Source organism: Geotrypetes seraphini, chromosome 7, assembly GCF_902459505.1.
Source record: "Geotrypetes seraphini chromosome 7, aGeoSer1.1, whole genome shotgun sequence".
Lineage (NCBI taxonomy): Eukaryota > Metazoa > Chordata > Amphibia > Gymnophiona > Dermophiidae > Geotrypetes > Geotrypetes seraphini.
This window is the reverse complement of record NC_047090.1, coordinates 86112721-86140532: the sequence shown is the minus strand read 5'-3', so window position 1 is coordinate 86140532 and position 27812 is coordinate 86112721. Positions and strand designations below refer to the sequence as shown.

Below are 27812 nucleotides of genomic sequence, written 5' to 3'. Positions count from 1 at the left end.
ACAATTGATTGATTTAGATGAAATTCTGTGACTACTTCCGGTAAGCATTTTAGGATGGGTACGGAGAACTATTTTATCACGGTGGAAAACTATAAAGGGTGGGTCCGACACCAATGCTTGAAGCTCACTCACTTGACATGCAGAAGTGATAGAGTTAAAAATATCACTTTCCAACCTTGGTTTGCGAGCATAATTCGTTCCAGAAGCATGCTTATAATCCAAAGCACTTGTATATCAAAGCAAATTTCCCCATAGGAAATAATGGAAACTCCGATGATTCGTTTCACAACCCAAAAACTTTAATACAAAATACAGTGGTACCTTGGTTTACAAGCATAATTCATTCCAGAAACATGCTCGTAAGCCAAAGCACTCGTATATCAAAGCTAAGTTCCCTATAGGCCATAATGCAAACTCAGAAGATTCGTTCTACAACCAAAGTTTGTACCTGCCTGTGGGTGCTGCAGCCCTTTCAGTGTGGTGGCTTCCTTCCCTCGGGGTCCCTGTGCAGCTGCCCTTCCACTTCGGCCGATGCCTCTGCCGTCCACCAGCGCCTCCCGGTTTTCAATTCAAGCTGGCCGCCATCCTGCAGAAGCATGCGCAGGACCTCTCAACTCCCAAGTCAAGCTGGCCGCCGCCCCAACAAAATGTGTACCACACGTACAAGCACGCAGGACGTAGATACCATGTGGCCCAATAGTGTTGTCATTTGTCTGGCTGAGATGGAAGGAAGATGAAAGACTTGATTACAAAGTTGAATCAAATCGTCTTGTCTTTGTTGAGGTAGGAACGCCCTGAATTGAATGGTGTTGAGCAGGGCCCTTATGAATTGCAGAGTTTGGGAGGGTTAAAGTTGAGATTTCAGAAAGCTGATTTCGAACCCAAACTGCTGAAGAAACAGGACTGTTGACTGTGTTGCTGAGAGCACCCCTTGAGGAGAGGCATCTTTTATAAGCCAATCATCAAGATAGGGAAAAACTTAGAACCCTAGAGCTCTTAAAGCTGCTGCCACTACTACCAGGCACTTGGTGAACACTCTTGGAGAGGAGGCCAGTCCGAAGGACAGAACTTTGTATTGAAAATTGTATCTGAAACCGCAGAAACTTTCTGTGAGCAGGATGAATTGGTATATGGGTATAAGCCTCTTTTAGAACTAGAGCGCATAGCCAATCGTTTTGTTCTAATAGTAGATATAAAGTTCCCAGAGATAGCATTCAAAACTTTTCTTTGACTAGGAATTTGTTGAGGTCTCGGAGGTCAAGAATTGTACCTAGACTTCCCGTCTTCTTTGGGATGAGAAAATACCTGGAGTACAATCCCTGATTTTTCTGAGAAGAGGGTACTACCACTATGGCATTTAATTGAAGCAGAGTCACTATTTCCCAAAGAAGAAGGGACGTCTGCTGAGGGTTGAAAGAGGGCTCTCTTGGGGGATGATTTGGAGGTATAGTGACAAAATGAAGAGAGTAACTTTCCTTGATGACTTTGGGAACCCACAGGTCGGTTATTATAAGAGTGTCCAAAGTTGATGGTAGAATTGTAGATGACCTCCAATTGGTTGAGGAAGAGGCTGGGATAGGGGAACAGCAGCTATGCTCTCCATAAGCACGTCAAAACACTGAGCAGGCTTTTGAGGAGCTGCCGTCTGAACTTTCCAAGGCCGTTGTTGTTTTTGCTTCTTTTGCGGTGGTGGCCTAGAAGCAGAAGGTTTAGAAGTACATCGCCTCTGATATGAATAGGAAGGCTTAGCAAACTGCTGTGAAGCTGGAGACTTAGCCTTTGTTCTGACTAAAGAATTCCAATTCTTTTCATATTGTGTCAATTTTTGCATGGCCGCCTCAATGGAATCGGCAAAAAGTTCTTCTCCTAAACATGGAATATTGGTTAATCTATCCTGGAGGATTGACATCCATATCAGAGACTCTTAGCCAAGCTATATGTCTCAGCCACCCACATAGCAGATGCTCTGGATGACATCTCAAAAGCATCATAAGCTGACCTTGCTATGTACTTTCTAGTCTATGAAAGAATGTGAATAGTTTGCTGATATTCTGTAAATATACTTTTCAAAGTTAGGTAATTTCCCTACCAGTTGTTTTAGATAATAAGACATGTAGAAATTATAATTAAGGGTTCTGCTTGCTAGCATAGAATTTTGATAAAGGCAACATCAAAATTTGTCCACAGTATGGCCTTCACACCCTGGTGGTAGTGAGGCATAAACTCTTGTACTGGAAGATTTTGTAAGGATTGACTCCACAAGTAATGATTGATGTTGTAGTTGTGGTTTATCAAACCCTGGACAAGAAATGATTTTGTAAATGTAATCTAGTTTCCTTGAAGCTACCATGATAGTTAAAGGCATTTCCCAATTTTTGAGAAGCGTCTCTAAGAATGCCATATAACGGTAACTTAAGGAGCTCTTTGGGAGGCTCATCATAGTCTAAGGTGTCCAGGTACTCAGCACTTGGTCCAGTGTCAGCTTCCAATTTGACAGGTAGGGTTTTGCCCAACTGCCTAATATACCTAGTTAAGGAAAGTCTTTCTGGAGGAGATCTTTTTCTGGGAGGTGTTTTGTGTGGTGACTGTTCTCTTAAGGTGTGTCATAAGACTCAGTCGCAGATAAAGTAAGTTCACACTCGAGTCAGATCGCAAATCTGAGTCAGAGAAGACTTGGAGAAGTTGTGCGCCGAGGAGAACGATGTCTATGGGAAGTTTTGCAATGTCTTCAGTACTGATCTGATGAAGACAATGACAAGGATCGATGAGTATCTCTTTTTTACTTCAAAGAATGAGATAGACGCGATGAGGCCCGATGATGCCTCGACGTCGCTTGCTGTGTTGAAGAGCGTCGATGCTTCAGAGTAGTGGATCAATGTCTTGATGAAAAACATCGATGAAATGAGTTAGAACATCATTGAGAAGATCAATGTCGAGAAGGGGAGTGACGATGCCTCACAGAAGATCCATGAGAACTAGCTCAATGCTCCGATGGATAGCTGACATCGGTACCTTGAGGCCTCGTAGAGCTATGCTTAGGCTGGGCCGGAACCGAGGGAGTCGATGTTAGCACTGGCATGCAGTGTAATTTTAACATATTACCAAGCTCCCTCTGGAAGAATTCATCAAGTTTCTCCCTGAAAGTATTCATCGGTACCGATGGCTCATCAGCCAGTACTATTGGTGCAGCAGGTTGTCTCAGAGTGGGTGACCTCGATGAAAGAGAGGCAACCTGCAAAGATGGAGAATGATGGAATCGCTGTTTGGTCTACATCAAGATACTCGATGCTATTGAGACCTGCGACGCTTGCCGAGAAGTGGATGGTTTCTTAGCTGGCTTCCACGATGCTGTAAGATCGTCTGATGTCGATGTAAGAGTTGTCGATGTCGACAGCTCCGAAGATTGGCCGGTATCCATGGTCGAGCAGAACAGCTTTTCTTGTTGAATGCAATGGGCCTTGATATAGCGCTTTTGTAAGGTGGAACACTGAGCACAAGAATTGACTGTATTCAGAGCCTAAACACTGTACATTACATTACATTACTGGCTTATATTCCGCCTGTACCTTTCAGTTCTAAGCGGATTACATCAGAACGATAACTGGACATTTCCAGGAAGAGAAATACAAATTACAATTAAGGCGTAAGGTCTAAAGCAATTTTGATGAGTAGATTCTAAGAGGGGGAGAGAGGGGAAAAGGAAGGGATTAGGACGTTTGGGTGAATTTCTTGAATAGTAGGGTCTTAATTTCTTTGCGGAAAGCCTTGAGGTCAGTTGATGCTGTCAGTAGGTTGGTGATGGAGGGGTCCAATTTAGCTGCATGTGTTGCAAGTAAGTTGTCATACATCTTTTTGCGTTTAGTTCCTTTAAAAGGGGGGAAGGAGAAAGGGGATTGGGTTCTCCTCTGTCTGGTTGAGAGGTTCCTGTTTAGACGGTTGTTTAGGTGGGTGGGTGCCGTTCCGTTTAAGGTTTTGAATAACATACAGTATAGTTTGAATTGGATGCGGGTCGGTGATGGAAATAGGCAGCTGACACCTACAGCACTTCTTAAAACCTGTTAAAGATTTTGACATGGACGGAAAAATATTTTCCATGAGATTAAACTCAATTTTAAAAGCAAACGAGAGACCCACCTAGAAAAAACCCCGAGGCCAAAGCCCGAGTTTGAAACAAAAGGAAAAATATATACTTTTTTTTTTTTTAACAGAAGAACAAAATAAAAGATATTAAATGAAAAAGAAATTAGAAACTAAGAAAAAATGCTAAAGCAGGAAGGCAACACAGACTGAACTGAGTCCAGTCAAAAAAGTACTTCTTCGCTCCACAGAAAAGAAGAACTGAGGTGCCGCGAGCAGGCATCAGGCGAGAAGGCATTCACAAAGTTTCTCAAAGCTTAAAGTGACAGTATACTTTTCAAACTGTCCGTACCGGGCTCCATGGATGACGTCACCCACATGTGAGAATATGCTGCCTGCTTGTCCTAGGACAGTGGTTGGCAAACCGTGGCTCACGAGGCGCATGCGGCTCTTTAGCTACTTGAGTGCGGCTCTGAAAGAGAATGACACGGTGACTGACCTTGTCTCCCACAGTTAAGGAAGGGAACGCACACGGCCACCGATCGGGCATCTCCCTCCCTCCCCCTTACCGTGGTGATTTTCTTTTTTTTTTTTGTCTTCCAGCTGCCCAAGCCGGCTTTCATCAAGTCGCATATGGCTGCCGAAACTTCTCCTCTGACTCAACCGGAAACAGGAAGTTGCATCAGAGGAGAAGTTTCAGCAGCCACACGCGACTTGATGAAAGCCGGCTCGGGCAGCTGGAAGACAAAAAAAAAAGAAAATCGCCACAAAGGTAAGGGGGAGGGAGGGGAGCTGCTGAAAGATATCTAGTAATCCTAGCAGGCTTGACTGTGCAGATTTCACCACTTTTCTATAGCACCTGATTGTCCCTCCTAGTTCTATACATCTATTGTATTTCTACTTAGTGTTCAGGCAACCCGGTGGCCCCGGTATGCTTGTGGGGCGAGGGAGTGGAAAGAGGAAAGGAGGACTCCTAAAAACATGGTTCTTGAAAAGAAATTTGGCTCTCAAAAGAAATCTTAATCATTGTACTGCTGATCTTTGGCTCTTTTGACTAATCAGTTTGCTGACCACTGTCCTAGGATAATAAAAAAAATACTGTAGCTTTAGAGAAAGAGAGCATGAAGCTCAAATAAGATTAAATGCCAAAAGAAATAAGCCCTACAAATTGTTTGACAGTTAAGGGTAATATTGAGTGCTGCTGCTCTAAGCCACAGGTGTCAAAGTCGGTCCTCGAGGGCCGCAATCTAGTCAGGTTTTCAGGATTTCCCCAATGACTATGCATTGAAAGCAGTGCGTGCACATAGATCTCATGCATATTAATTGGGGAAATCCTGAAAACCCGACTGGATTGCGGCCCTCGAGGACCGACTTTGACACCCCTGCTCTAAGCCATAAAAGACACAAATCCTGTAAAGAATGAAAAGCACAAACCCTAGATATAGCAATGTTACTTACCGTAACAGTTGTTATCTAGGGACAGCAGGCAGCTATTCTCACTAGTGGGTGACGTCATCCAACGAAGCCCCGATGTGGACATCTCACAAGCACACTTGCTTATAGAAACTTTTAGAAGTTTCGAGTCGCCCACACCGCACATGCGCGAGTGCCTTCCCGCCCGATGCACCGGGCGTGTCTCCTCAGTTCAGATAGCCAGCAGAGAAGCCAACCCAGGGGAGGTGGGTGGGACGTGAGAATAGCTGCCTGCTGTCCCTGGATAACAACTGTTACGGTAAGTAACATTGCTTTATCCCAGGACAAGCAGGCAGGTATTCTCACTAGTGGGAGACCTCCAAGCTAACCCCAAGGGATGGTGGGAGAGTTGGTAACTTAGAACAAATTTTGTAACACTGTTTGGCCAAACTGTCCATCCTGTCTGGAGAAGGTATCCAGACAATAGTGTGAGGTGAAGCTATGAACCGAGGACCAAGTGGCAGCTTTACAAATCTCCTCAATCGGTGTCGATCTGAGGAAAGCTACAGAGGCTTCCTTTGCTCTGACCTTATGGGCTGTGACTTTACTGTGAAGGGGTAATCCAGCCTGGGCATAGCAGAAAGAGATACAAGCCGCCATCCAGTTGGAGATGGGGCGCTTAGAGATAGGGCGTCCCAACTTGTTCGGATCGAAGGAGATGAAAAGTTGAGGACCAGTCCTGTGAGGCTTGGTGCGTTCCAGGTAGAAAGCCAAAGCACACTTACAGTCCAGAGTGTGAAGAGCTGATTCTCCAGGATGAGAATGCGGCTTCGGAAAAAACACAGGAAGAACAATGGATTGATTCAGATGAAATTCCGAGACCACCTTGGGGAGCAATTTGGGATGAGTGTGAAGGACCACCTTGTCATGATGAAACACTGTAAAGGGCGGATCCGCAACCAATGCTTGAAGTTCACTCACTCGACGGGCAAAACTGAGGCCAATGAGAAGCACCACTTTCCAAGTGAGAAATTTCAGAGGAGCCTTGTTAAGAGGTTCAAATGGAGGCTTCATAAGCTGAGAAAGAACAACATTGAGGTCCCAAACCACTGGGGGTGGTTTGAGGGGAGGATTGACATGGAAAAGTCCTTTCATGAATCTGGAAACCACAGGATGTGCAGAAAGAGGTTTCCCCTGAAGAGGCTGGTGGAAAGCAGCAATTGCACTAAGGTGGACTCTGATCGATGTAGACTTGAGGCCAGATTGAGACAGGTGCAAAAGATAGTCCAGAACAGAGGACAAGGGGGCATGTTGAGGCTCCTTGTGCTGAGAAAAACACCAAGTAGAGAATTTAGTCCATTTCCTTGAAGCTTCCAAAACATCCCACACAGCTGATGTAAACTGGAAAGTTACGCTGAGAGGAACCAAGCTGTCAGGTTGGGATGAAGCAGAGATCCCTGATGCTGCGTAAGCAGAGATGGAAACACTGGCAGAAGGAAGGGCTCCCTGCTGCTGAGTTGCAGAAGGAGGGAGTACCAATGTTGTCTGGGTCACCGAGGAGCAATCAGAATCATGGTGGCCCGGTCGGACTTGAGCTTGACCAGAATCTTTTGAATGAGAGGAAACGGAGGAAACGCATACAGAAAGAGATTCCCCCAGTTCAGAAGAAAAGCATCTGCCTCGAGACGATGAGGAGTGTAGATCCTGGAGCAGAACTGAGGCAGTTTGAAGTTGTGGGGAGCTGCAAAGATGTCTATCTGAGGTGTTCCCCACAGAGAGAAGATTTGATGAAGGGGAGTGGAATGGAAAGTCCACTCGTGAGGCTGTAGAAAACGACTCAAGTTGTCTGCCAAGGCATTGTCCGCCCCCTGAATGTAGACAGCTTTGAGGAAGGCGTTGTGGCGAATCGCCCAATCCCAAACTTTCAGAGCTTCCTGGCAGAGGGAGGCCAATCCCGTGCCTCCCTGCTTGTTGATATAATACATGGCGACCTGATTGTCCGTACGAATGAGGACCACCATGTCGTAAAGTAGATGCTGAAAAGCAGTGAGAGCATTGAAAATCGCCCTGAGTTCCAGGAGATTGATATGGCACAGACGATCCGCACTCGTCCAATAGCCCTGGGTGCCAAGACCGTCCAGATGAGCCCCCCAAGCATAGGTCGAGGAGTCGGTCGTGAGGACCTTCTGATGGGTAGGCATGTGAAACAGCAAACCTCTGGAAAGATTGGAAGAGAGCATCCACCAGCGAAGCGACTTCAGCAGAACAGGAGTGACCTGAATGTGACGAGTCAGAGGGTCGGAGATCTGCGACCATTGAGAAGCCAGGGTCCACTGAGGAATCCGCAGTTGAAGTCTGGCAAAAGGCATCACGTGGACCGTAGAGGCCATGTGGCCCAGGAGCACCATCATGTGTCTTGCCGAGATGGACGGACGAGAAGAGACCGAGTGACAAAGATGAAGAAGAGCCGCCAGGCGCTGAGGAGGAAGGAACGCTCTGAGTTAAATAGTATCCAGAACAGCTCCGATGAAGGGGAGAGACTGTGAAGGTTGAAGATGGGATTTGGGAAAGTTGATCTCGAATCCCAGACTCTGCAGAAACCAGATTGTCCTCTGAGTGGCCCGGGCGGCCCCCTGAGACGTGGAATCCTTGATGAGCCAGTCATCGAGGTAGGGAAACACCTGCAGACCATGGTTCCTGAGTGCCACGGCCACCACAACCAGGCATTTGGTGAAGACTCTGGGAGACGAAGCGAGGCCGAAAGGGAGCACTCTGTACTGAAGATGAAGGTGTCCCACCCGAAATCTGAGGTATTGACGGGAGGCCGGATGGATGGGAATACGAGTGTAGGCCTCCTTGAGATCCAGGGAGCATAACCAGTCGTTCTGCTCGAGGAGGGGATAGAGTGAAGCCAGGGTCAACATGCGAAACTTCTCCCTGATCAGGAACTTGTTGAGCATCCTGAGGTCCAAAATAGGACGCAGGTCGCCCGTCTTCTTCGGAACAAGGAAGTACCGGGAGTAAAAACCCCTGTTCTGTTGGTCCACAGGGACCGGCTCGATGGCACGAAGCCGGAGCAAAGCCTGAGCTTCCTGAAGAAGGGCGGTCTGGGTTAAGTTGGAAGGAAACTCTCTTGGAGGATGTTCCGGAGGAACATGATGGAACTGAAGAGAGTATCCCTCTCTTACGATGGAAAGGACCCAGAGGTCGGTGGTAGTCGTCTATCGATGGTAAAAATGATGGAGACGACCTCCGATGGGAAAAAGCGGGGAGGGAAGAACAATGGAAGTTATGCTCCCTACGAGACAGTCAAAAAGGCTGGGGAGCCTTGGGGACAGCAGAAGGCTGAGGTTTTTGTTGAAGTTTCTGCTGGTGCAGCCTCTTCACAGGCGGCCGGATGGTAGGGTCCTGCTTCGGCGGGTAGCGCCTCTGATAAATCACAGGCGGACGAGACGGACGAGAGATAGCAGGCTTGGGTTTCTGGCGGAGAATAGATTGAAAAGATCTTTCATGCTTGGACAGCTTTTCTGTCGCCGCCTCGATGGACTCGTCAAAAAGGTCCGCTCCCGCACAGGGAACGTTCGCCAGCCTGTCTTGGAGATTCGGGTCCATATCAATGGTCCGAAGCCATGCCAAGCGTCTCATGGCCACCGAACAAGCAGCCGCTCTGGCCGAGAGCTCAAAAGCGTCATAAGACGATTGCATCATCTGCAGGTGGAGTTGGGACAATGACGCCAGTACCTCCGAGTACTCGAAGCGAGCCTGAGAGTCCAGATAGGGCAAAAACTTTGGAAGAATGGATAGAAAAAACTCAAAAGTAGGTCGCAAAATGAAAGCTGTAATTCAGGACTCATCGAGTTCTGGTAGATGCGCCTGCCAAATTTGTCCATGGTTTTGCCCTCCCGGCCAGGAGGAGTGGAAGCATAGACCTGGGAGGGATGAGACTGCTTCAGAGAGGATTCAACCAATAGGGACTGGTGAGAGAGCTGTGCCCCGTCGAAGCCCATATGGTGCACCGTGCGGTACCTAGCATCCAACTTCCCTGGGACCGCAGGGATGGAGTATGGGGTCTCAAAGCACCTCATGAAAGTCTGGTCCAGAAGCTTATGTAGAGGCAGACGGAGAGACTCAGCAGGAGGTTGAGGAAGATGCATCATCTCCAGATATTCCTTAGAAAACTTGGAACCCGAATCCAGGGTGATGTCCAGATCCATCTGCCTCAGGAAGGATGAGAATGACAACTGGTCCGCCAGGGCCAGGCCTCGAGGCGGGCTTGAAGAAGATGAGGCGGCCAGGTCCGCCGAGGTCGAGGACCGGCAAGGGGAGAACGAACCCCCGCAGTCCTCGAGTTCAGGCATCGGAGGAGGAGGCGAGTACTCGGGGAAAACTCCCGAAAAGGATGCTTTCGACGAGGCGAGGCGTGTCTCGATGAATGCCTTGACCGACGACCGGAGCTGGGTCGAGAGGCAGGCCTCGAGCGTCGAGGCGAGCGAAGCCCAGATGAGGCAGCCACCGAGTAGATGGGACTGGAGGCTGTGGATCGAAGCAACAGAGGCTGAGACGAGGCCCCCCCGAGGCGCTCCCCAAGGCTCGAGGCTCGGCATCACGGAGGAAGGCTCCGGTCCAGGCAAGCCATGCATCGAGGGTATCGGTTCCAAAGGTGGCATGGGCAAAGACTCTGCTCCTTGCGAGGCATGCCCCAAAGCCAAACCAGACACTCGCCGAGACTCTGCTCCCAGCAGCGAGAGTGAGCGCCGAGGAGGCACCGGAGGTAGCTCGACCTCGCGGGAGGCTTCCGCATGCCCAGGCTGGATCTGGGAGAGAAGTGTCGGCCCAATCTTGGTAAAGAGCTCGACAAATCGCTTCTCCATCATGGCATGGAACGAAGCCGGCAAAGAGGGATCCGCATCAGCAATGGGACCTCCCGCACGGACATCGCTAACTCGGCCGCCAGGGGGCTTGGACTTAGAGGCCTTGGGCACCTTGAGCACCACTGGAGGAATGGGAGGCTGCACTACCTGACCTGAGGAGACAGCGGAAGGCACCGCAGCAGGCGTCGGAGTCGAAGCCGGCACAAACGAGGCAGGCTTGAGCAGACTCGAGGCCGAAGATGTTGAATCGGAAGTTGAAGGCGTGGCGCTCTGCAAAGAGGGCAGCACCGTTGACGTCTCCATGCTAAACAGTGACTCCCACAAAATACAGCGACGCTTAAAAGCATGTGCTGTAAGAGTGGAGCAAGGCAGGCACGATTTCGGAAGATGTTGAGGTCCCAGACACTGAAGACAGCGTAGATGAGGGTCCGTCAACAAAATCGCGCGCTGGCACTTGACACACTTTTTAAAACCGGTAACAGACCGGGACATAGGCCGAAAAAGCTCCGCCGCAAAGTCGAAGCCGCGGGGCCACGGCCACGTGACCTGCCCGGTCGAACGATCGAAAGAAATTTTTTTTTTTTAAACAATAAAACGCAACGTGAGCCAACGATAATGAGCCCAGAAAAAAAACTCAAAACCGCCGGCACAGAAGGCACAAGTAAAGGAACTTCGCGCAGAGAGTTTCGAAGGCAAACTTTTCAGCTCCGCTGAAGAGAAAGAACTGAGGAGACACGCCCAGTGCTTTGGGCGGGAAGGCACTCGCGCATGCGCGGTGTGGGCAACTCGAAACTTCTAAAAGTTTCTACAAGCAAGTGTGCTTGTGAGATGTCCGCATCAGGGCTCCGTTGGATGACGTCACCCACTAGTGAGAATACCTGCCTGCTTGTCCAGGGATAAATAACAGTTACTAATTTCTAGGTAACAATATTTTAATATTTGTTTTATTACCCTAGAAACAAGAAGATAATGAACAGAACAGGAATAGCCATTAGAGTTATTTACATATAATTTAAAGTCATCTGGGCCAGGTTTTCTAGCCTCCCATTCCAGTGCAAATTTTCAGGACAAGCAGACCAACATTACATTATCAAAACCAGCTGGCATAAGTTAATATTACTGGAACCATGGAAGAAGAGTGGGAATTGAAGAAAAAATCTAACAGCATTATGACAAGGTCGGACCCATCCTCCATAGCTATGAATCATTTTAATATCTACATTGCTAAAGAAGGAACACAAATATAATGCTAGTGAGACAAGAAAATGTGTCAGATTATCAAAAAATCATTTTAAAATATCCATAATTCAACAGAAAAGCATTATTGTATCAGAAAATGGGAAGAACGACCTATACTATTACGTATGAGATCTAGAAATATGGAAAATAACTGCCAAATATGTAGCACTGCATGAAAACCTAATGAAATTTCCTGAATCAGTGATGTCCATAAAAAGCACTCAATTCCCTGCAGAAATTCAGCATCAACTACTATTACTGAGGACATCAAGTAAAATCATTCATCATTCAAGAGTATCTTTTTGCTATCATAATATTCTATAACATAAATTTAGTTCTTAGATATAAATTACTTGCTTTTTCCTATTCACGTGAGAGACAAGTTATAGCTTGAGTACAGTAAGTAAATCCAAAAACCAGGAGGGTGAAGTGACTTGCTTAAGGTCACAAGAAGTGTCAGTGGGAGAAGAATCTGGCTTCTATAGCTCTCAATATACTCTTCTGCTTATTGATCTTTTTATACACTCATTCCTTAGAATAAAAAGCTTCACTCTTACCTTTTTGTTTGAGGCCTGTTTCAATGATCACAAAATTTTCAAAGAAGACGTAATATATGTGTGAAAAATTTTGGTCAAAAAATTGCTTAAGATCAATAGACTCTGCATTCTCTGTAAATTGATGAAGAGGAAAGAGAGAAAAATTAGATTTTTTTTTTAATTTCTAACACATTTTCAAGCATGACTTATTATATTTCCTAGACCTCAATACCTAAAGGTACCTACTAGAGAATGACACGGGGAAAAAATCTGGCCCCATCACTGCCCTGTCATTGGACCACCATCCTCTTCACCGCTCTGTCCCCGAACCTGCCGTCCCCTTCAACATCCCGTCCCCACCGTCCCCTTCACCACCCCGTCCCCGTAGCATCCACCCTTCCCTCTCGCCACCTCACCGCTCTTCAGTGGCCCGAGAATCTCCATCCCTCCCCCTTACCTTTATGGCGTAAAGAAACTTAAAGGAGGGAAGGAGCATGGTCACCGATCGCACGGAAGGCCCCTTCCCTTCCTCCAGCCAAATCTATTCTCCCTCCCTCCCTCTTACCTTCGCAGCGCTTTAGAAAAGAAACTGAAGCCAGTGGAGCTTGGAAGTTGCGTCAGAGGAGAAGCTTCTGCCCACACACACGTGACTGCAGGGCGGCACAGGCAGGCTTTGCAGGCTTCAGTTTCTTTTCTAAAGTTAAGGGGGAGGGAGGGAGATAGATTTGGCCAGAGGTAGGGAGGGGGCTGCGCGCCTTTCCCTCCCTTAACTGCGGGGACAAGGCCATTTACCACTCCACGGGGCAGTGGATAGCCTTGTCCCCATGCCCGCAATGAGCACTTCCCCCCCCCCCACCATTTTGGCGGGTTACCCGCAGCTACCCGCAGGTAACTGCCACCATGTCATTCTCTAGTACCTACCACTACCTCAGAATAAAATCAATGATAATAAAACCCTTAGCGCGCATGCGCACTTCAAACTCCATGCCTCCGCATGCGCAGTAGAATAATCTCGCCTTTTGCTGCTGATCCATGCCTGCATCAGCTAATTTCCTACCTTCTGTCCTGATTGCCGACGCCAGCTGACTTCCTGCCTTCTGCCGGCTATACTCTGCTGGGACTCCTCTTCTCACCCCCGGACCAGCAGCAGCAGCTCAGTGTGATTTTAACTTAGACACACAGCTGTCACTAGCTTTAGTTTAGCTTTAGCCGCAGTTTCATCAAGCAGCCGCGGGGCCTTTGCTAGGCCAGGCCACTTCGATGATGCAAGGCGGGCTAGCCTAGCAAAAGCCCCAGGGCTGCCTGATGAAACCGTGACTAAAGTTAGTGGATGCTGGACAGGGGGCGCAGAGAAGGGGTACAGCTGGACAGGGGGGGAAGGTAAAAGGATGGAAGAAGGGGTACTGCTGGACAGGGGGAGAAGGGAAGGAGGGCTACTGCTGGACAGGGAGAGCAGGGAAGGGGTACTGCTGGACATGGGAAGTAAAAGGAAGGGAGACGAGGTGCTGCTAGACAGGGGAGAAGGGATACTGCTGGACAGGGGGAGTAGGGAAGGGAGAAGGGGTACTGCTAGACAGGGGGGGAGGTAAAAAGAAGAGAGAAGATGGGGGAGGGAAGGAGGACCAGAGGAGAAGCATGCAGGAGGCCCTGGAAACAAAGTTAAAAGCACAGAAAAATAAAGTCACCAGGCATCAAAGGTAGGGAAAATGATTTTATTTTCAATATAGTGATTGAAATGTGTCAGTTTTGAGAAAGGAAAGATGTTAAACCTTAACTGTGAGAGCCGCAGAAAAAATAGGGTACTTGGAGGGCTGCAGAAAAAAATAGTTAATATCTTATTAAAGAAATGACAATTTTGCATGAGGTAAAAACTTTATAGTTTATAAATCTTTCCTTTAACAGTTAAAGGAAAGATTTATAAACTATAAAGAGTTTTACCTCATGCAAAATTGTCATCAATAATAATAAAACCTAAGTGAAGGTTGATGGGGAAAAGGGAAATGGAGAGGGAGTTCTATGGAGGTGAAGGACAAAGAAAAGGTACAGATTTTTAAGTTGGTGGAAATAGGGAAGGTAAACATGGAAATGGGAGTAAGGCATAAGAAGAATAGCTATACTGGATCAGACTAATCTATTCTAGCACCTGTTAATGTAACGGGCTTATGGCGATATAGGGAGAAACAAAAAAATTAACTACAGATTATCTTCACTAAGATGTATAGCCCCACTGACTACTGCTATGATATTTCAATGAGATGGTGAATAGCATAATACAATTTGTTAGATCAGGTTTCTGTCTTGGAACTCTTTACCCATTATCGCCTGTTGTCATAAGATCAATTAATAACTACCAACTGTTTTGTAAATCACTTAAGACTTTTCTTTTTCAAAAATATGTATCTCAGAAGAATTGATGTAATTTGTTGCATCATAACATTTACTAATACTACTATTATTTCTATAGCGCTACAAGTCGTACACAGCGCTATAGTTATAAAAAAGACTGCTCGAAAGAGCTTACAATCTAAACATTAAGCTCCTCGATGTATTATTTTAACTAGTTGAAATCTTTTTGTAATCTGTGCAGTACCTTAGAAGTTAGACACAAAATATAAGCTTAGATTAACATAACATGTAAATATCATCAAGCAGAGCTAAAGAAAATATGCTCTTATAGTATAGCAGTTGAATTAAAGTACAGTCGACACCGCTTAAGTGCACGCCCCTCAGACCGGGTCGCCATGTGTGCTTAAACGGAGTATGTGCTTAATAGGAGTGGGGGTGAGGGTAGGGGGAGACTGTTGCTAAGCCAGCTCAGTTTAAATATGGCACGTGGGCTGCTGGAGCCTAAAGTACAGGAAAGCTATTTCCTACAGCTTGAGTGGAAGCAGAGCACTCACTTTCCCAGCTGTCCCAGCGCTTAAGCTGCTGTGTGAAGCTTAGCCATTCCCAGTCAGAACGTGATTGCATTTAACCAGAGAGAACTTAATGTGAAAGAATAGAGGTTGGACCTATGACATCAGTGCGCATAAGCGGATTGTGTGCTTATCCGAATTGAAAATATCCGGAGTTTACATCCATTGACTTTAATATTTAAAAAATGGGACCGTGGTAGTAGGGTGCGGATAACCGAAGCATGCGCTTAACCGACGTGCACTTAGGTGGAGTCGACTGTACTAGTTTCATGAAGCTCAGTATGCAGAACAGTACTTCACACTTGAAATACTACAAAATTTCTCAAAGGGAGTTATGCACTAGCTGTCAGTATGGCAATTCTTATGCTCTTATGACGGTTTAGGAGAAAAGACATGGAGAGATGAGCAGCTGATGTTGGCCCATAAAAGAGAATATGAAGCTAGTTTTTAGGACACCCCTGCAAGCTACTTTTAAAAGGAAAAAATTCCAGAGTCAATGCACATATAAGCACGACAATTTTATATATATAAACCACCATGTCACCTGTGAAACTGCCTTTTAAAAATACCCAGTATTGTTCACCCAAAGTGGAAGAAACCTAACTTGGCACAGCAGATGGGTGAATTTCTGACATACCGGTAGTAGTAGAGCAAAAGAAGTACAGCAAATGACAGCAGAAAGATCAAATTATACCATCCAGTCTTCCCAGCTACAATTCTTCTCTTATCTGCACTCTAATCCTCTAGCACAGTGTTCTTCAACCACCAGCCAATGGACCAGTGCCGATCCACAGAAATTTCCTGCCGGTCCACAGGGCCAGCACGTGCATCAGGCCCAAAACAGTGTTCTTCAACCGCCGGTCCATGATGCGATCGATGCAGCGTTATCTTCGAGCCAGCTCCCTCTTCCTAACTGATTCAGTGCACAAAGCCACGGGCAGTGGCTCCTATGGGCATCCTGTGCCTGAATCGGAAGCCATCTCTCTGACGTTGCAATGTCAGAGGGAAGGCTTCCAGATGAGGCACGGGACGTGCAAGGTGCAATTAGTATTATTATGGGGGCAGGGTCTGGGGTGGAGATTGTGTAGAGATGGGCAGGGTCTGGCCCACGACTTAGCCCAGTGTTCTTCAACCACTAGTCCACGGACCGATGCCGGTCCACAGAATAATTCTTTTATTTCTGTCAGTCCATAGGTGTGAAAAGGTTGAAAAACTGCTCTAGCACATCCATTTTTCCTTCTCCCCATCATTCCCCTTTAAATTCCCCTCACAAATAATAAATACATTCCTCATAACTTATTTCAGAGTTAGGCACACTCCCTTGCTGGAGAGCTGCAATGACTGACTCCAGACCTTTTGACTGGTCAGCAAAGGGAGAGGAGGAAGAGCGACAGCATCCTGGAACTAATTCATTAATCTTCATGGAAAAGGGAGGAGGGTAAAAGTGCTGAGCATCATCTCTAATCCTGCTCAGGCTATTTAGAGTATCTTAAATGTGTACTCCAGGAAGAATTCTACTAACTGCTCAATGCAAAATTTCCACAGAATTGAACAGTCACACAAAATTCCCTTTTCCCATGCAGAATCTCAACCATGTCAGCTTCTTCGGGTCACGATATCAGCAGCAATTCCCACACGCTGCCTGTCGTTAACCCGGAAGTCTCTCCGCGGCAGAGGGGAGGCTTCTGGGTCAGTGGCAGGCAGCATGTGAGAGTCCCTGTCGATACCAAAACCCAAAGAGGCAAGTCTTAGAGCAAAGCAAAAGAGAGGAAGGAAAGATGCAGGCACAGGGGGAGGGAAGGGGTGAGAGGAAGGAAAGATGCAGGCACAGGGGGAGGGGTGAGAGGAAGGAAAGATGCAGGCACAGTGGGATGGGAAGGGTGAGAGGAAGGAAAGATGCAGGCACAGGGGGCGGGGAGGGGTGAGAGGAAGGATAGATACAGGTACAGGGGATGGGGAAGGGGAGGGGGAGAGGAAGGATAGATGCAGACATAGTGGGAGGGGAGTTTAAGGATGAAGGGGTTAGGTTAAAGCGCCCTTACAAACACCAGGTCCTGGGTTCAATGCCTTCATAGAAGTTTCTATGAAAGTAAAATCAATGAAAAAGACCACTAAGAGTGCTTGCATAAAAAATATATGTATTGCAGAAAAGCAGAAAGCAAGATTCATAAAAGTTACAATTAAGCATTACCATTAAGGAATAAGTTTTACAAATACAGAGACTGATTCTGTGTTCTTGTGACTGAGAGAGAATTGACAAAGAAAGAATTCAAGAGAGACAGGAAAAAAAGGGGTGATGATGAGACAGAGAAGTGCAATGTTCCAGGTAGAGCAAGAAGGGGGTTAATGTTGAGAGGGGGCTTTTATAACAAATAAAATCTACTGAACTTCAATAGAATCTATTGAAGTTAAATATCCCTATCCTTTGTAAACTATCTGAAACAATGGTTAGTTTCACTGATCAGGAAGGTGAGTGAGGTGTGCTAGACTGGAGAAGAATAGACTGAAGTCAAATGTACTTTCCCGTATGCCTCTGACAATAGTTTCTGATTAATCTTAGTTATCTGTGCACCTGGACCCATTGTACATCCTAAGCTGTCCATCCTAAACATCAGAAAAGCTAAATATTTCCTGATTCACTGTTTCTGAGGCCATTGACAATTCACTCATCAACTAAAGTAAGTCACCTGCTGTATTTTCAAACGATTGTTCAGTTCTAAGTCTTCCTTTAGATCTTAACTACAGCAATTCCACTATATTATTGTGGATCACTTGTTCACACAGTCCTGTATACTATTTATTTGTATGGACCTTCTGACTGCAACCAGGCACCACTCCGCCTCAGTTACTACATTCTTCGTCAGTCCAATCTTTATTAATTATTTTTATTTATCCTTTTCTTTATATGTATAAAATCTTCATTTACTTTTAGTCATCATATTTGTATTAATCCTATTAGCTTAATAGTGATTAGTTCTTCTTTACACCTCTCCCGACATGCATGTTTCAATATAGAAATTTTTCTTCAGGGTCGAGGCAAACGTTCGTGGGAGCAATTCAGACTGAATGTAGGCGAAGCAAGATGCAAGACAGGTCGTCGCTTGGTTGGCATCGAGGGACTTGATGTAAGAATGACCTGCAAGACCTGTTGGGAAGCCAGTGGCTTCTTAGCTGGCTTACTAAACGGAGCGATGTCTCCAGACACTGGTGACGATGTCTTTGATGTCAAAGGCTGTGATGTCTTTTCCGTGTCCAAGCTGATGCTGAACAATTTTTCTTGTTGAAGTCTCCGATTCTTGATGTAATGCAGAGTAATGCATTTGGGGATTAATAATCAGAAGGAACCATATATGCTGGGAGGTGAGAAGCTGATATGCACGGACGGGGAGAGGGACCTTGGAGTGATAGTGTCCGAAGATCTAAAGGTGAAAAAACAGTATGACAAGGCGGTGGCTGCTGCCAGAAGGATGCTGGGCTGTATAAAGAGAGGCGTAGCCAGTAGAAGGAAGAAGGTGTTGATGCCCCAGTACAGTGCAGGGTAGAACACCAAACACAAGAATCTACATGGTATTCCGGGCCAAGGCACTGCAAACACCAACTGTGAGGGTCAGTGATGGAAATTGGCCTCTGACACCTGGAACACTTTTTTAAGCCCGTTAACGACCGGGACATTAAAAAGCGCCTCAGCCAAATCAAACTCAATTACTGAGGAAAACGAAAGGGCCTCGCTGGCCGAAGCCCGGGAGGAGAAAAGAGAAGAAAAGAAATTTCCACTGAAAACTAAGAACTGAGGTACAGCGAGCCTGCTTCGGGTGGGAAGGCACTTGCGCATGCACAGTGAAGGCAGTTTGAGAACTTTCTTAAGTTCTTAAAGTGGTACTGCCCTTTTAAAGCTGTCAATACCGGGGCTCTGAGGATGACGTCACTCACATGTGAGAATATGCTGCCTGCTTGTCCTGGGATAAATGTCAGTACTACCCCTAACAGGCCACTCCACTGTGTAATGTCAGAACCGAAAATGTACAGAACTCTATAGATCTTCTGTGATAAAATATATAAGTAAAAATTTATCGTATATACTCAAATATAAACCAAGATTTTTGAGCCAAAAATGGGGGTCTCTGCTTTATTTTGAGTCATCCCCAGCTCTGCACCCTCACCACCTCCCAGACCCATTGCAGGCCTCTCCTGGGCCTGCCTTGAGCCCTGATGGTCCAGTGGTGATTCGGCACAGGAATAGCCCCTCCATTGTCCTGTCCTGGCTGGCTCCACACAACACCACCGCCTGAATGTTGCAAATGCCTACCTTGAATACCCTGGTGGTCCAGCGGTGAACTGGGGCAGGAGCTCCTATGCTCCTTTCTTGAGCAGAGCCACTAAGGAAAATGGCTGCATGAGTTTATGCAGTCCCATGGGAACTCATGGCTGTCATTTTTATTAGCAGCTCTGCATTGGGCAGGGGCGTAGGATTATTGCTCCTACCCCGGTTCACCACTGGACCACCAGGGCATGCAAGGCAGGCGTTTGCCTGCCAAGGTGGTCCAATGGTAGGTGAGATGCTTGCAGTAGGCATGGGGGATGAGGATGGAGAGAGAAGTTGAGCAGGTCACCTCAGGAAAGGCAAGTATGTGAACATCAGTGAAAGGACGGAGAGTGCGCATTACCTATACTTGAATATAAACCCTCAGTTTATATTTGAGTCAACCTCCCCCCCCCCCTTCATTTGGAGGGAAAAAAGTTACCTCAGTTTATATTCAGGTAACTAAAAATGATTTTTAAAAACCCAAACAACCCATGAGTGGCTATGCTTAAAGTTTTTGCAAAATACAGTATTTAAGATCCCCAAAATTCCGATTGACATTTTTTTGTGTATACTTCCCATGATCTTGGAGGCCATTTGGCTCATGAGATGCAAGTTAGTTGCCCACCCTTTGTCTAGAATAGGGGTAGGGAACTCCAGTCCTCGAGAGCCGTATTCCAGTCAGGTTTTCAGTATTTCCCCAATGAATATGCATGAGATCTATTTGCATGCACTGCTTTCAATGCATATTCATTGGGAAAATCCTGAAAACCCGACTGGAATACAGCTCTCGAGGACTGGAGTTCCCTACCCCTGGTCTAGAAGAGTCCAGATATTTTTTGTGGCACTGTGGAATGCATTGCCAAGCTGCTTACACCTTTGTGTTGAATGGTTCAGGTTTCACGAAATTGTTTAAGACACACTTTTTGTGAGGGCATTCTATTGAATTATCATCTAGAATAAACCTGTATTGCTATTCTGGGGGAAGAGAATATTAACTGCAGAGCATTGTTTGTTGATTATCTTGTTATGTAAGTATTATGAGTATGTATTTGAATTTACATATCCTTTTTATAAACCACGTAAGTGTTAAGTGGATGATAATTTTTAGAAATAGATTCATATTTACATAAATAAGAACATAAGAAAATAAGAACATAAGCAGATATAAGCACAAATAAACAGAAAGGCGCTAACAGTGTGTCCAGTTTACAGAATAGTAGCACTTTCAAGCATGAATGATGTCAATAATTGTCAGTTATGTGCATAAGCACTTTTCTATAAAGTATGTCTAAAATGCTTATTGTGCAAGCATCAGGAAGGTGTACATATGGGCAGAGCATGAGCATGAGTATGTCGGTTGTTGGAAAAATAATGGAAGTGTTGCTGAAAGAAAGGATAGTGTACTTCCTTGAATCTAATGGGTTACAGGATCCGAGGCAACATGGCTTTACAAAAGGTAAATCGTTCCAAACGAACCTGCGATTGAATTTTTTCATTGGGTGACCGGAGAACTGGATTGAGGACATATGCTAGATGTAATTTACTTAGATTTCAGCAAAGCCTTTGATACGGTTCCTCATAGGAGGCTGTTGAACAAACTTGAAGGGCTGAAGTTAGGACCCAAAGTGGTGAACTTGCTTTTGTTGACTCTTTAATAAAAATGATATTCAAAAAAAAAAAAAAAAAGTAAGAAACTGGCTGTCGGACAGACGCCAGAGGGTGGTGGTTAATGGAAGTCGCTCGGAGGAAGGCAAGCTGAGTAGTGGAATCCCTCAGGGTTCGGTGCTGGGGCAGATCCTGTTCAATATGTATGCAAGTGACATTGCTGAAGGGTTAGAAGGAAAAGTGTGCCTTTTTGCAAATGATACCAAGATTTGTAACAGAGTAGACACCAAAGAGGGAGTGAAAAATATGAAAAAGGATCTGCAAAAGTTAGAGGAATGGTCTAATGCCTGGCAACTAAAATTCAAAGCAAAGAAATGCAGAGTAATGCATTTGGGGATTAATAATCAGAAGGAACCATATATGCTGGGAGGTGTGAAGCTGATATGCACGGACGGGGAGAGGGACCTTGGAGTGATAGTGTCCGAAGATCTAAAGGTGAAAAAACAGTATGACAAGGCAGTGGCTGCTGCCAGAAGGATGCTGGGCTGTATAAAGAGAGGCGTAGCCAGTAGAAGGAAGAAGGTGTTGATGCCCCAGTACAGGTCATTGGTGAGGCCCCATTTGGAGTATTGTGTTCAGTTTTGGAGACCGTATCTGGCGAAGGACGTAAGAAGACTTGAAGTGGTTCAGCGGAGAGCGACGAAAATGATAGGAGGCTTGCACCAGAAGACGTATGAGGAGAGACTGGAAGCCCTGAATATGTATACCCTACAGCAGTGGTAGACAAACTTATTAGTCAATAGAGCAAAAATCAGTAGTACAACGATTAAGATTTTTTTTTGAGAGCCATACCCCGTGCCCGCTTGCGCTACAACGGCTACATCAACCCGACTGACACCCCGCTCACCCACACATAGTCAAAATCGATTCATGGCAGAGCCTAGAGAATGACACGGGGAAAAAATTTGTCTCCGTCCCCACCCTCTTGAGCTCGGTCCCCATCCCCACAAACCACCTGATCCTATCCACACAAGCCTCGAATAGTTTTATACTGAGCTTATTATATTAAAGTATAAAAAGAAACAATATTCTGTACAATTGTCAATTTATAAATCAGCGTCTTCTTCCCACTCTCTCTTCCCCATTTCCTTTCAGTGCCCTCAGCCCACTCTCTCTCCACTTCCCTTCAGCGCACACATATAAAAACAAGCAAGCAATTTTATATCATTTTCATTCTATTCATTCATAGAAATTAAAGTCTAAATAATGCCAGTCATATAACAAAACATGATTTTACAAAAATAATTCCCTGCACAGTCAAGCCTGCAAGGATTACTAGATGTCTTTCAGCAGCTCCCCTCCCTCCCCCTTACCTTCGTGGCCAAGTCAAAATGATCTACCAACAATAAAAATTTTAAAAACACAAAGCACACTGTACGCAGAGAAAATGTAAATTATCATTTATATTCCATGGGTTTTCAAAGAGGTCAAAGCAGATGATTTTATGCAATGTCACCTCAGTAACAACTATACAAAAATAGAAAAATATACTCCCTCCCTTTTTACTAACCCGCGATAACTGTTTTTAGCGCAGAGGAACAGGCCGGTGCCATGTTCTGAGCTCTCCCTGCTTCCCTTCCCTGAAGGGCCGACCAACTCTCGCCACCCGACGTCAATTCTAACGTCGGAGAGGAAATTCCGGGCCAGCTAGGCAGCGATTGGCTGGCCCAGAACGTCCTCTCCGACGTCAAGAATTGGTCGGCCCCACAGGGAAGGGAAGCAGGGAGAACTCAGTACTCGGCGGCGGCCTGTTCCCCGATGACGGCGGTGGCAGCCTTTTCCCCGGTGGCGGTGGAAGCTTGTTCCCAATGGCGATGGCTTGGGGGAGGGCAGGGAGAAGGGAACATGTAGACGCGAGCCACATTCAGTTTGCCGACCACTGCCCTAGAGGAAAGGAGGGACAGGGGAGATATGATTCAGACGATCAAATACTTGAAGGGTATTAACGTAGAACAAAATCTTTTCCAGAGAAAGGAAAATGGTAAACCAGAGGACATAATTTGAGGTTGAGGGGTGGTAGATTCAAGAGCAAAGTTAGGAAATTCTACTTTACAGAGAGGGTGGTGGATGCCTGGAATGCACTCCTGAGAAAGGTGGTGGAGAGGAAAACGGTGACTGAGTTCAAAGATGTGTGGGATGAACACAGAAGATCTAGAATCAGAAAATAATATTAAATATTGAACTAAGGCCAGTACTGGGCAGACTTGCACGGTCTGTGTCTGTGTATGGCCGTTTGGTGGGGGATGGACTGGGGAGGGCTTCAGTGGCTGGGAGGGTGTAGATGGGCTGGAGTAGGTTTTAACAGAGATTTCGGCAGTTGGAACCCAAGCACAGTACCAGGTAGAGCTTTGGATTCTAGCCCAGAAATAGCTAAGAAGAAAAAATTAAAAAATTTTTAAATTGAATCAGGTTGGGCAGACTGGATGGACCATTCGGGTCTTTATTAGAGAGCTGCACGGGAACGGGGATGATGGGAATCCCGCGGGACCCGCGGGCATCCCGTGGGTTCCCCCTTCGGGTCACGGGGATCCCGTGGGGACGCCCCCTAGGGTCGCGGGGATCCCGTGGGGACGCCTTCGAGGGTCGCAGGGTTCCTGCGGGGCTGGATGTACTCAGTCGCACGGCTCTTCTTCTCCCTACCTTCTCTGCTTGCAGCACAGAGCCGAACTGAAGTCTTCCCGACGTCAGCGCTGACGTCGGGAAGACTTCCGTTTGGCTCTGTGCTGCAGGCAGTGCAGGTAAGGAGGAGAGTAGCCTCGCGGTTCGAGTGGCTACCAAGGGAGGGGGCGGTCTGCCCTGCCCCGCCACACCCCGCCCCGGTTGCAGCACAGCCGGCCAGGTCCCCTTACTTTTGTGGCACTTCCCCGACCGACCGACAACAGCCCCGGTCCGACAATCCTCCCTGCCCTGTAGCCGTGAATCTAAATTATCTTCTTACAGCAGCTGTGATAAGGTAATTTAGATTCGCGGTTAAGGGCAGAGAGGTTTGTCGGACCGGGGCTGTTGTCGGTCGGTCGGGGAAGTGCCACAAAAGTAAGGGGACCTGGCCGGCTGTGCTGCACCCGGGGCGGTAGAGAAGGAGGGGGGAGAAGGACGCTGAAAGGCCATGGGGAAGACGGGAGGGGGGGAAGGACTCTGAAAGCACTTGAAGACAGAGGAGGGAGAAGGATGCTGAAAGCACATGGGGAATACAAAGGGGTGGAGAAGGACGCTGAAAGGCCATGGGAAGGGCGGGGGGGAAGGACTCTGAAAGCACTTGTGGAAGACAGAGGGGGAGAAGGATGCTGAAAGCACATGGGGAAGACAGAGAGGGAGAAGGACGCTGAAAGGACATGGGGAAGCAGAGGGGGGAGAAGGACACTGAAAGCACATGTGGAAGACAGAGGGGGGAGAAGGACGCTGACAGGACATGGGAAGATGGGGGGAGAAGGACGCTGAACAGAAATGGGGAAGAGAGAGTAGGGAGAAGACGCTGGCAGGGAAGAAGACAGATGCAAGACTATGGGGGGAGCGGAGAGAAGAAGATGGGTGCCAGACCAATTTGGAAGGGGGAAGAAGGGAGAGGCACAGTAACAGAGCAAATGGAAGATGCAGAAGGAAGAGAGACAGTGGATGGAAGGAATTGAATGAGAACATGAGGAAAGCAGAAACCAGGCAACAAAGGTAGGAAAAGAATTATATTTCTTTTTTTTTATTTTGCTTCAGGATAAAGTAGTATATTAGTTGTGTTGATAAAAATTTATAAACATTAGAGGCTCTGGTAGAAACCCGTTTGCAAAGTATGTATTCTTCCCAATTAATATTTTCAAATTAATAAAGTCTTTTTGCTTATTTGTAAATGGGTTTCTACCAGAGCCTTTAATTCAGTAGCATAATTAAATGAAATAACTATTTCTGAAGTTTATAGGGACGGGCGGGGACTCCTTGCGGGGACGGGTGGGGATGGAGGGATTCCTCACGGGGACGGGTGGGATTCCTCACGGGGACGGGTGGGGACGGGTGGGACTTTCGCGGGGACGGGTGGGATTTCTATCCCCACGCAACTCTCTAGTCTTTATCTGTCATTATCTACTATGTTACTATGTCAGATATGTTACCAAAATGCATGCAACTTATAGAAAAGTCAGTTGCACGCACTGAATGAAGTATTTAGGTGTGCCCACTTATACCAACCATTCAACCTGTTGTAAGTGGGTGTACATACATTTTGGCATGCTGATGCAGCTTTGTACTAGTATAATGGCTTAGGCACACCCATATGTCATTATAGAATTGATGCTAAAATGAGGTGCCAATTTATAAAACTGCCATCTTAGCTTCAAATGAAGCATGTCATGCATTAACAAATTACAGTACTGTTAACCTGTCTCTGCCGATAGCTCCAAATAATGCCGAGCACTCAAAGTAGGAACATTTAAACATCTGGTAGTGACCTTTTTTCACTTTCAATAAAAATATGTAAAAAAAAAAGAGCAGCCGCCATACAATTTGGGATTTTTTTTTTTTTAATGAAGGGAATATTGCTGCCAATAGAAACATTATTTTCTCTACATACACATTCACTCAAGTATGAGAATACAGCTGGCTTGCATGCAATATTTATATTACTTAGCTTAAAGGGTAAAAACCATCCCAAAAAACAAGGGGGGCCTTTTATCAAGGCACGGTAGGGGTTTAATGCACGGAATACCGCACGTTAAACCACCTGCTGCACTAGTTGCCTCCATTGACGAGGTGTTAGTTTTTTGGCTTGCCGCAAGGGTTAGCACATGATTAAATGTCCGACGCGCTAACCGCGCTAGTGCACCTTGATATAAGGAGACCAAAGACCTCAATTATTTCTAATATTTTGCAAAGGAGCCAATCTGATTACCAATTAATAGTTTCCAACCACACAACTTACTCTAAATGGGCAAATATTTAGATCTGAATCAGGACTCCAGGTTTCAACCCTATTCTTCAAGACAGTTGAAAGCACAACATAAACATATCTTGGGGGGTATTTATAATCTTATATAAAGCAACAGAAATCCTCCTCAAGCTTCATGCTCATTTAGCCACCTACTGAATAAAACTGGTAGCTAAATTATTGCCATCCAGCATTCATCCCATACTATGCAAAATTTTAAGAAATCAACAAGGGCATCCTGCACAATATTAAACGAGTTCTACAATTTCAGTACACATTCCCAGATTCATTGTCTCACCTTTTCAATACTTCTTTAGATTCTGGAGTGGTCCCGAAGGACTGGAGAAGGGCAAATGTAGTCCCTCTGCAAAACAGCAGAAGTGAAGAGGTTGGGAATTAGAGGCCGGTTAGTTTGTCCTCAGTAGTGAGTAAACTAATGGAAACACTTCTTAAGTGGAGGATAGTAATATTTCTAGAATCAAATGGACTAAAAATCCGAGGCAGCATGGTTTTACGAAAGGCAGATCTTATCAGACATATCTGATTGAGACTGTGACCAAACAGTTGGATATGGGAGGGGCGCTAGATGTGGAGTACTTGGATTTTAGCAAAGCCTTTTACACGGTGCCGCATAGGCAGCTGACAAACTGAGTGCCCTCGGTATGGGTCCTAAAGTAGAGAGTTGCACAGGGACAGAAATCCCACCCATCCCCATCAGAATCCTGCCACAATTCCATCCATCCTCGCCCATTCCCACTAGAATCCCCTCCACCACCCCCACCCCCCAATAAAAATTACCTGTCCCGATAAAAAGCAGCAATTACTTCTGACAGTTTTGATTTTAATTGTAATTGAGTTTTACAGAAAATTCAAAACAAAGTCAGACATCCACAGGCATAAAAGCAATATCCCTTCTTCCTCCCTTGCCCCAGTTGGATGGGGTTGGCATATCAACAAAATGCTATCCCAAAGAAGTAAATTAAGGCAGATTTTGATAAACAGAAAGAAGATGCCCAGTGCAGGAATTCTCTCCCCTTCTACTCTTTTGTGGTTTTTTTTTAAATAACATAAGAATTGCCGCTGCTGGGTCAGACCAGTGGTCCATCATGCCCAGCAGTCCGCTCACGTGGCGGCCCTTAGGTCAAATACCAGTGTCCTATTTGAGTATAGCCTCACCTGCGTATGTTCTGGTTCAGCAGGAACTTATCTAACCCTTTCTTGAATCCCTGGAGAGTGCTTTCCCCTATAACAGCCTCTGGAAGAGCGTTCCAGATTTCTACCACTCTCTCAGTGAAGAAGAACTTCCTTATGTTTGTATGGAATCTATCCCCTTTTAACTTTAGAGAGTGAGTGCCCTCTCATTCTCTTCACCTTGGAGAGGGTGAACAATCTCTCTTTCTCTACTAAGTCAATTCCCTTCAATATTTTGAATGTTTTGATCATGTTCCCTCTCAGTCTCCTCTTTTTAAGGGAGAAGAGGCCCAGTTTCTCTAGCCTCTCATTGTACGGCAACTCCTCCAGTCCCTTAACCATTTCTGTCACTCTTCTCTGGACTCTTTGAAGTAGTACTATGTCCTTTTTCATGCACGGCAACCAGTGTTGAATGCAGTATTCCCGGTACAGCAGTTAGATGCAGTATTCCCAGCACCATAGCCCGGTACAGTGGCATGATAATCTTCTCAGATTTGTTTGTGATCCCCTTCTTAATCATTCCTAGCATTCTGTTCGCCCTTTTCGCTGCCGCTGCACATTGCGCAGACGGCTTCATTGACTTGTCTACAAGCACTCCCAAGTCTCTTTCCTGGGGGCTCTCTCTAAGTACAGCACCAGACATCCTGTATTCGTGCATATGATTTTTGTTACCGACATGCATCAACCTTGCAC

General features: G+C 46.1%; 1 protein-coding gene across 8 annotated transcripts in view; it reads right to left on the bottom strand.

The window, feature by feature from the left end:
- RALGAPA1 (Ral GTPase activating protein catalytic subunit alpha 1) overlaps positions 1 to 27812 on the bottom strand; it is a 678446-nt gene that overhangs the window by 625074 nt on the left and 25560 nt on the right. For all 8 annotated transcript variants that reach the window (XM_033952521.1, XM_033952520.1, XM_033952524.1 and 5 more), the window contains exon 2: positions 12158 to 12268. In XM_033952521.1, coding sequence (XP_033808412.1) covers positions 12158 to 12268 — 111 coding nt within the window. The remainder of the gene's footprint in view (positions 1 to 12157; positions 12269 to 27812) is intronic.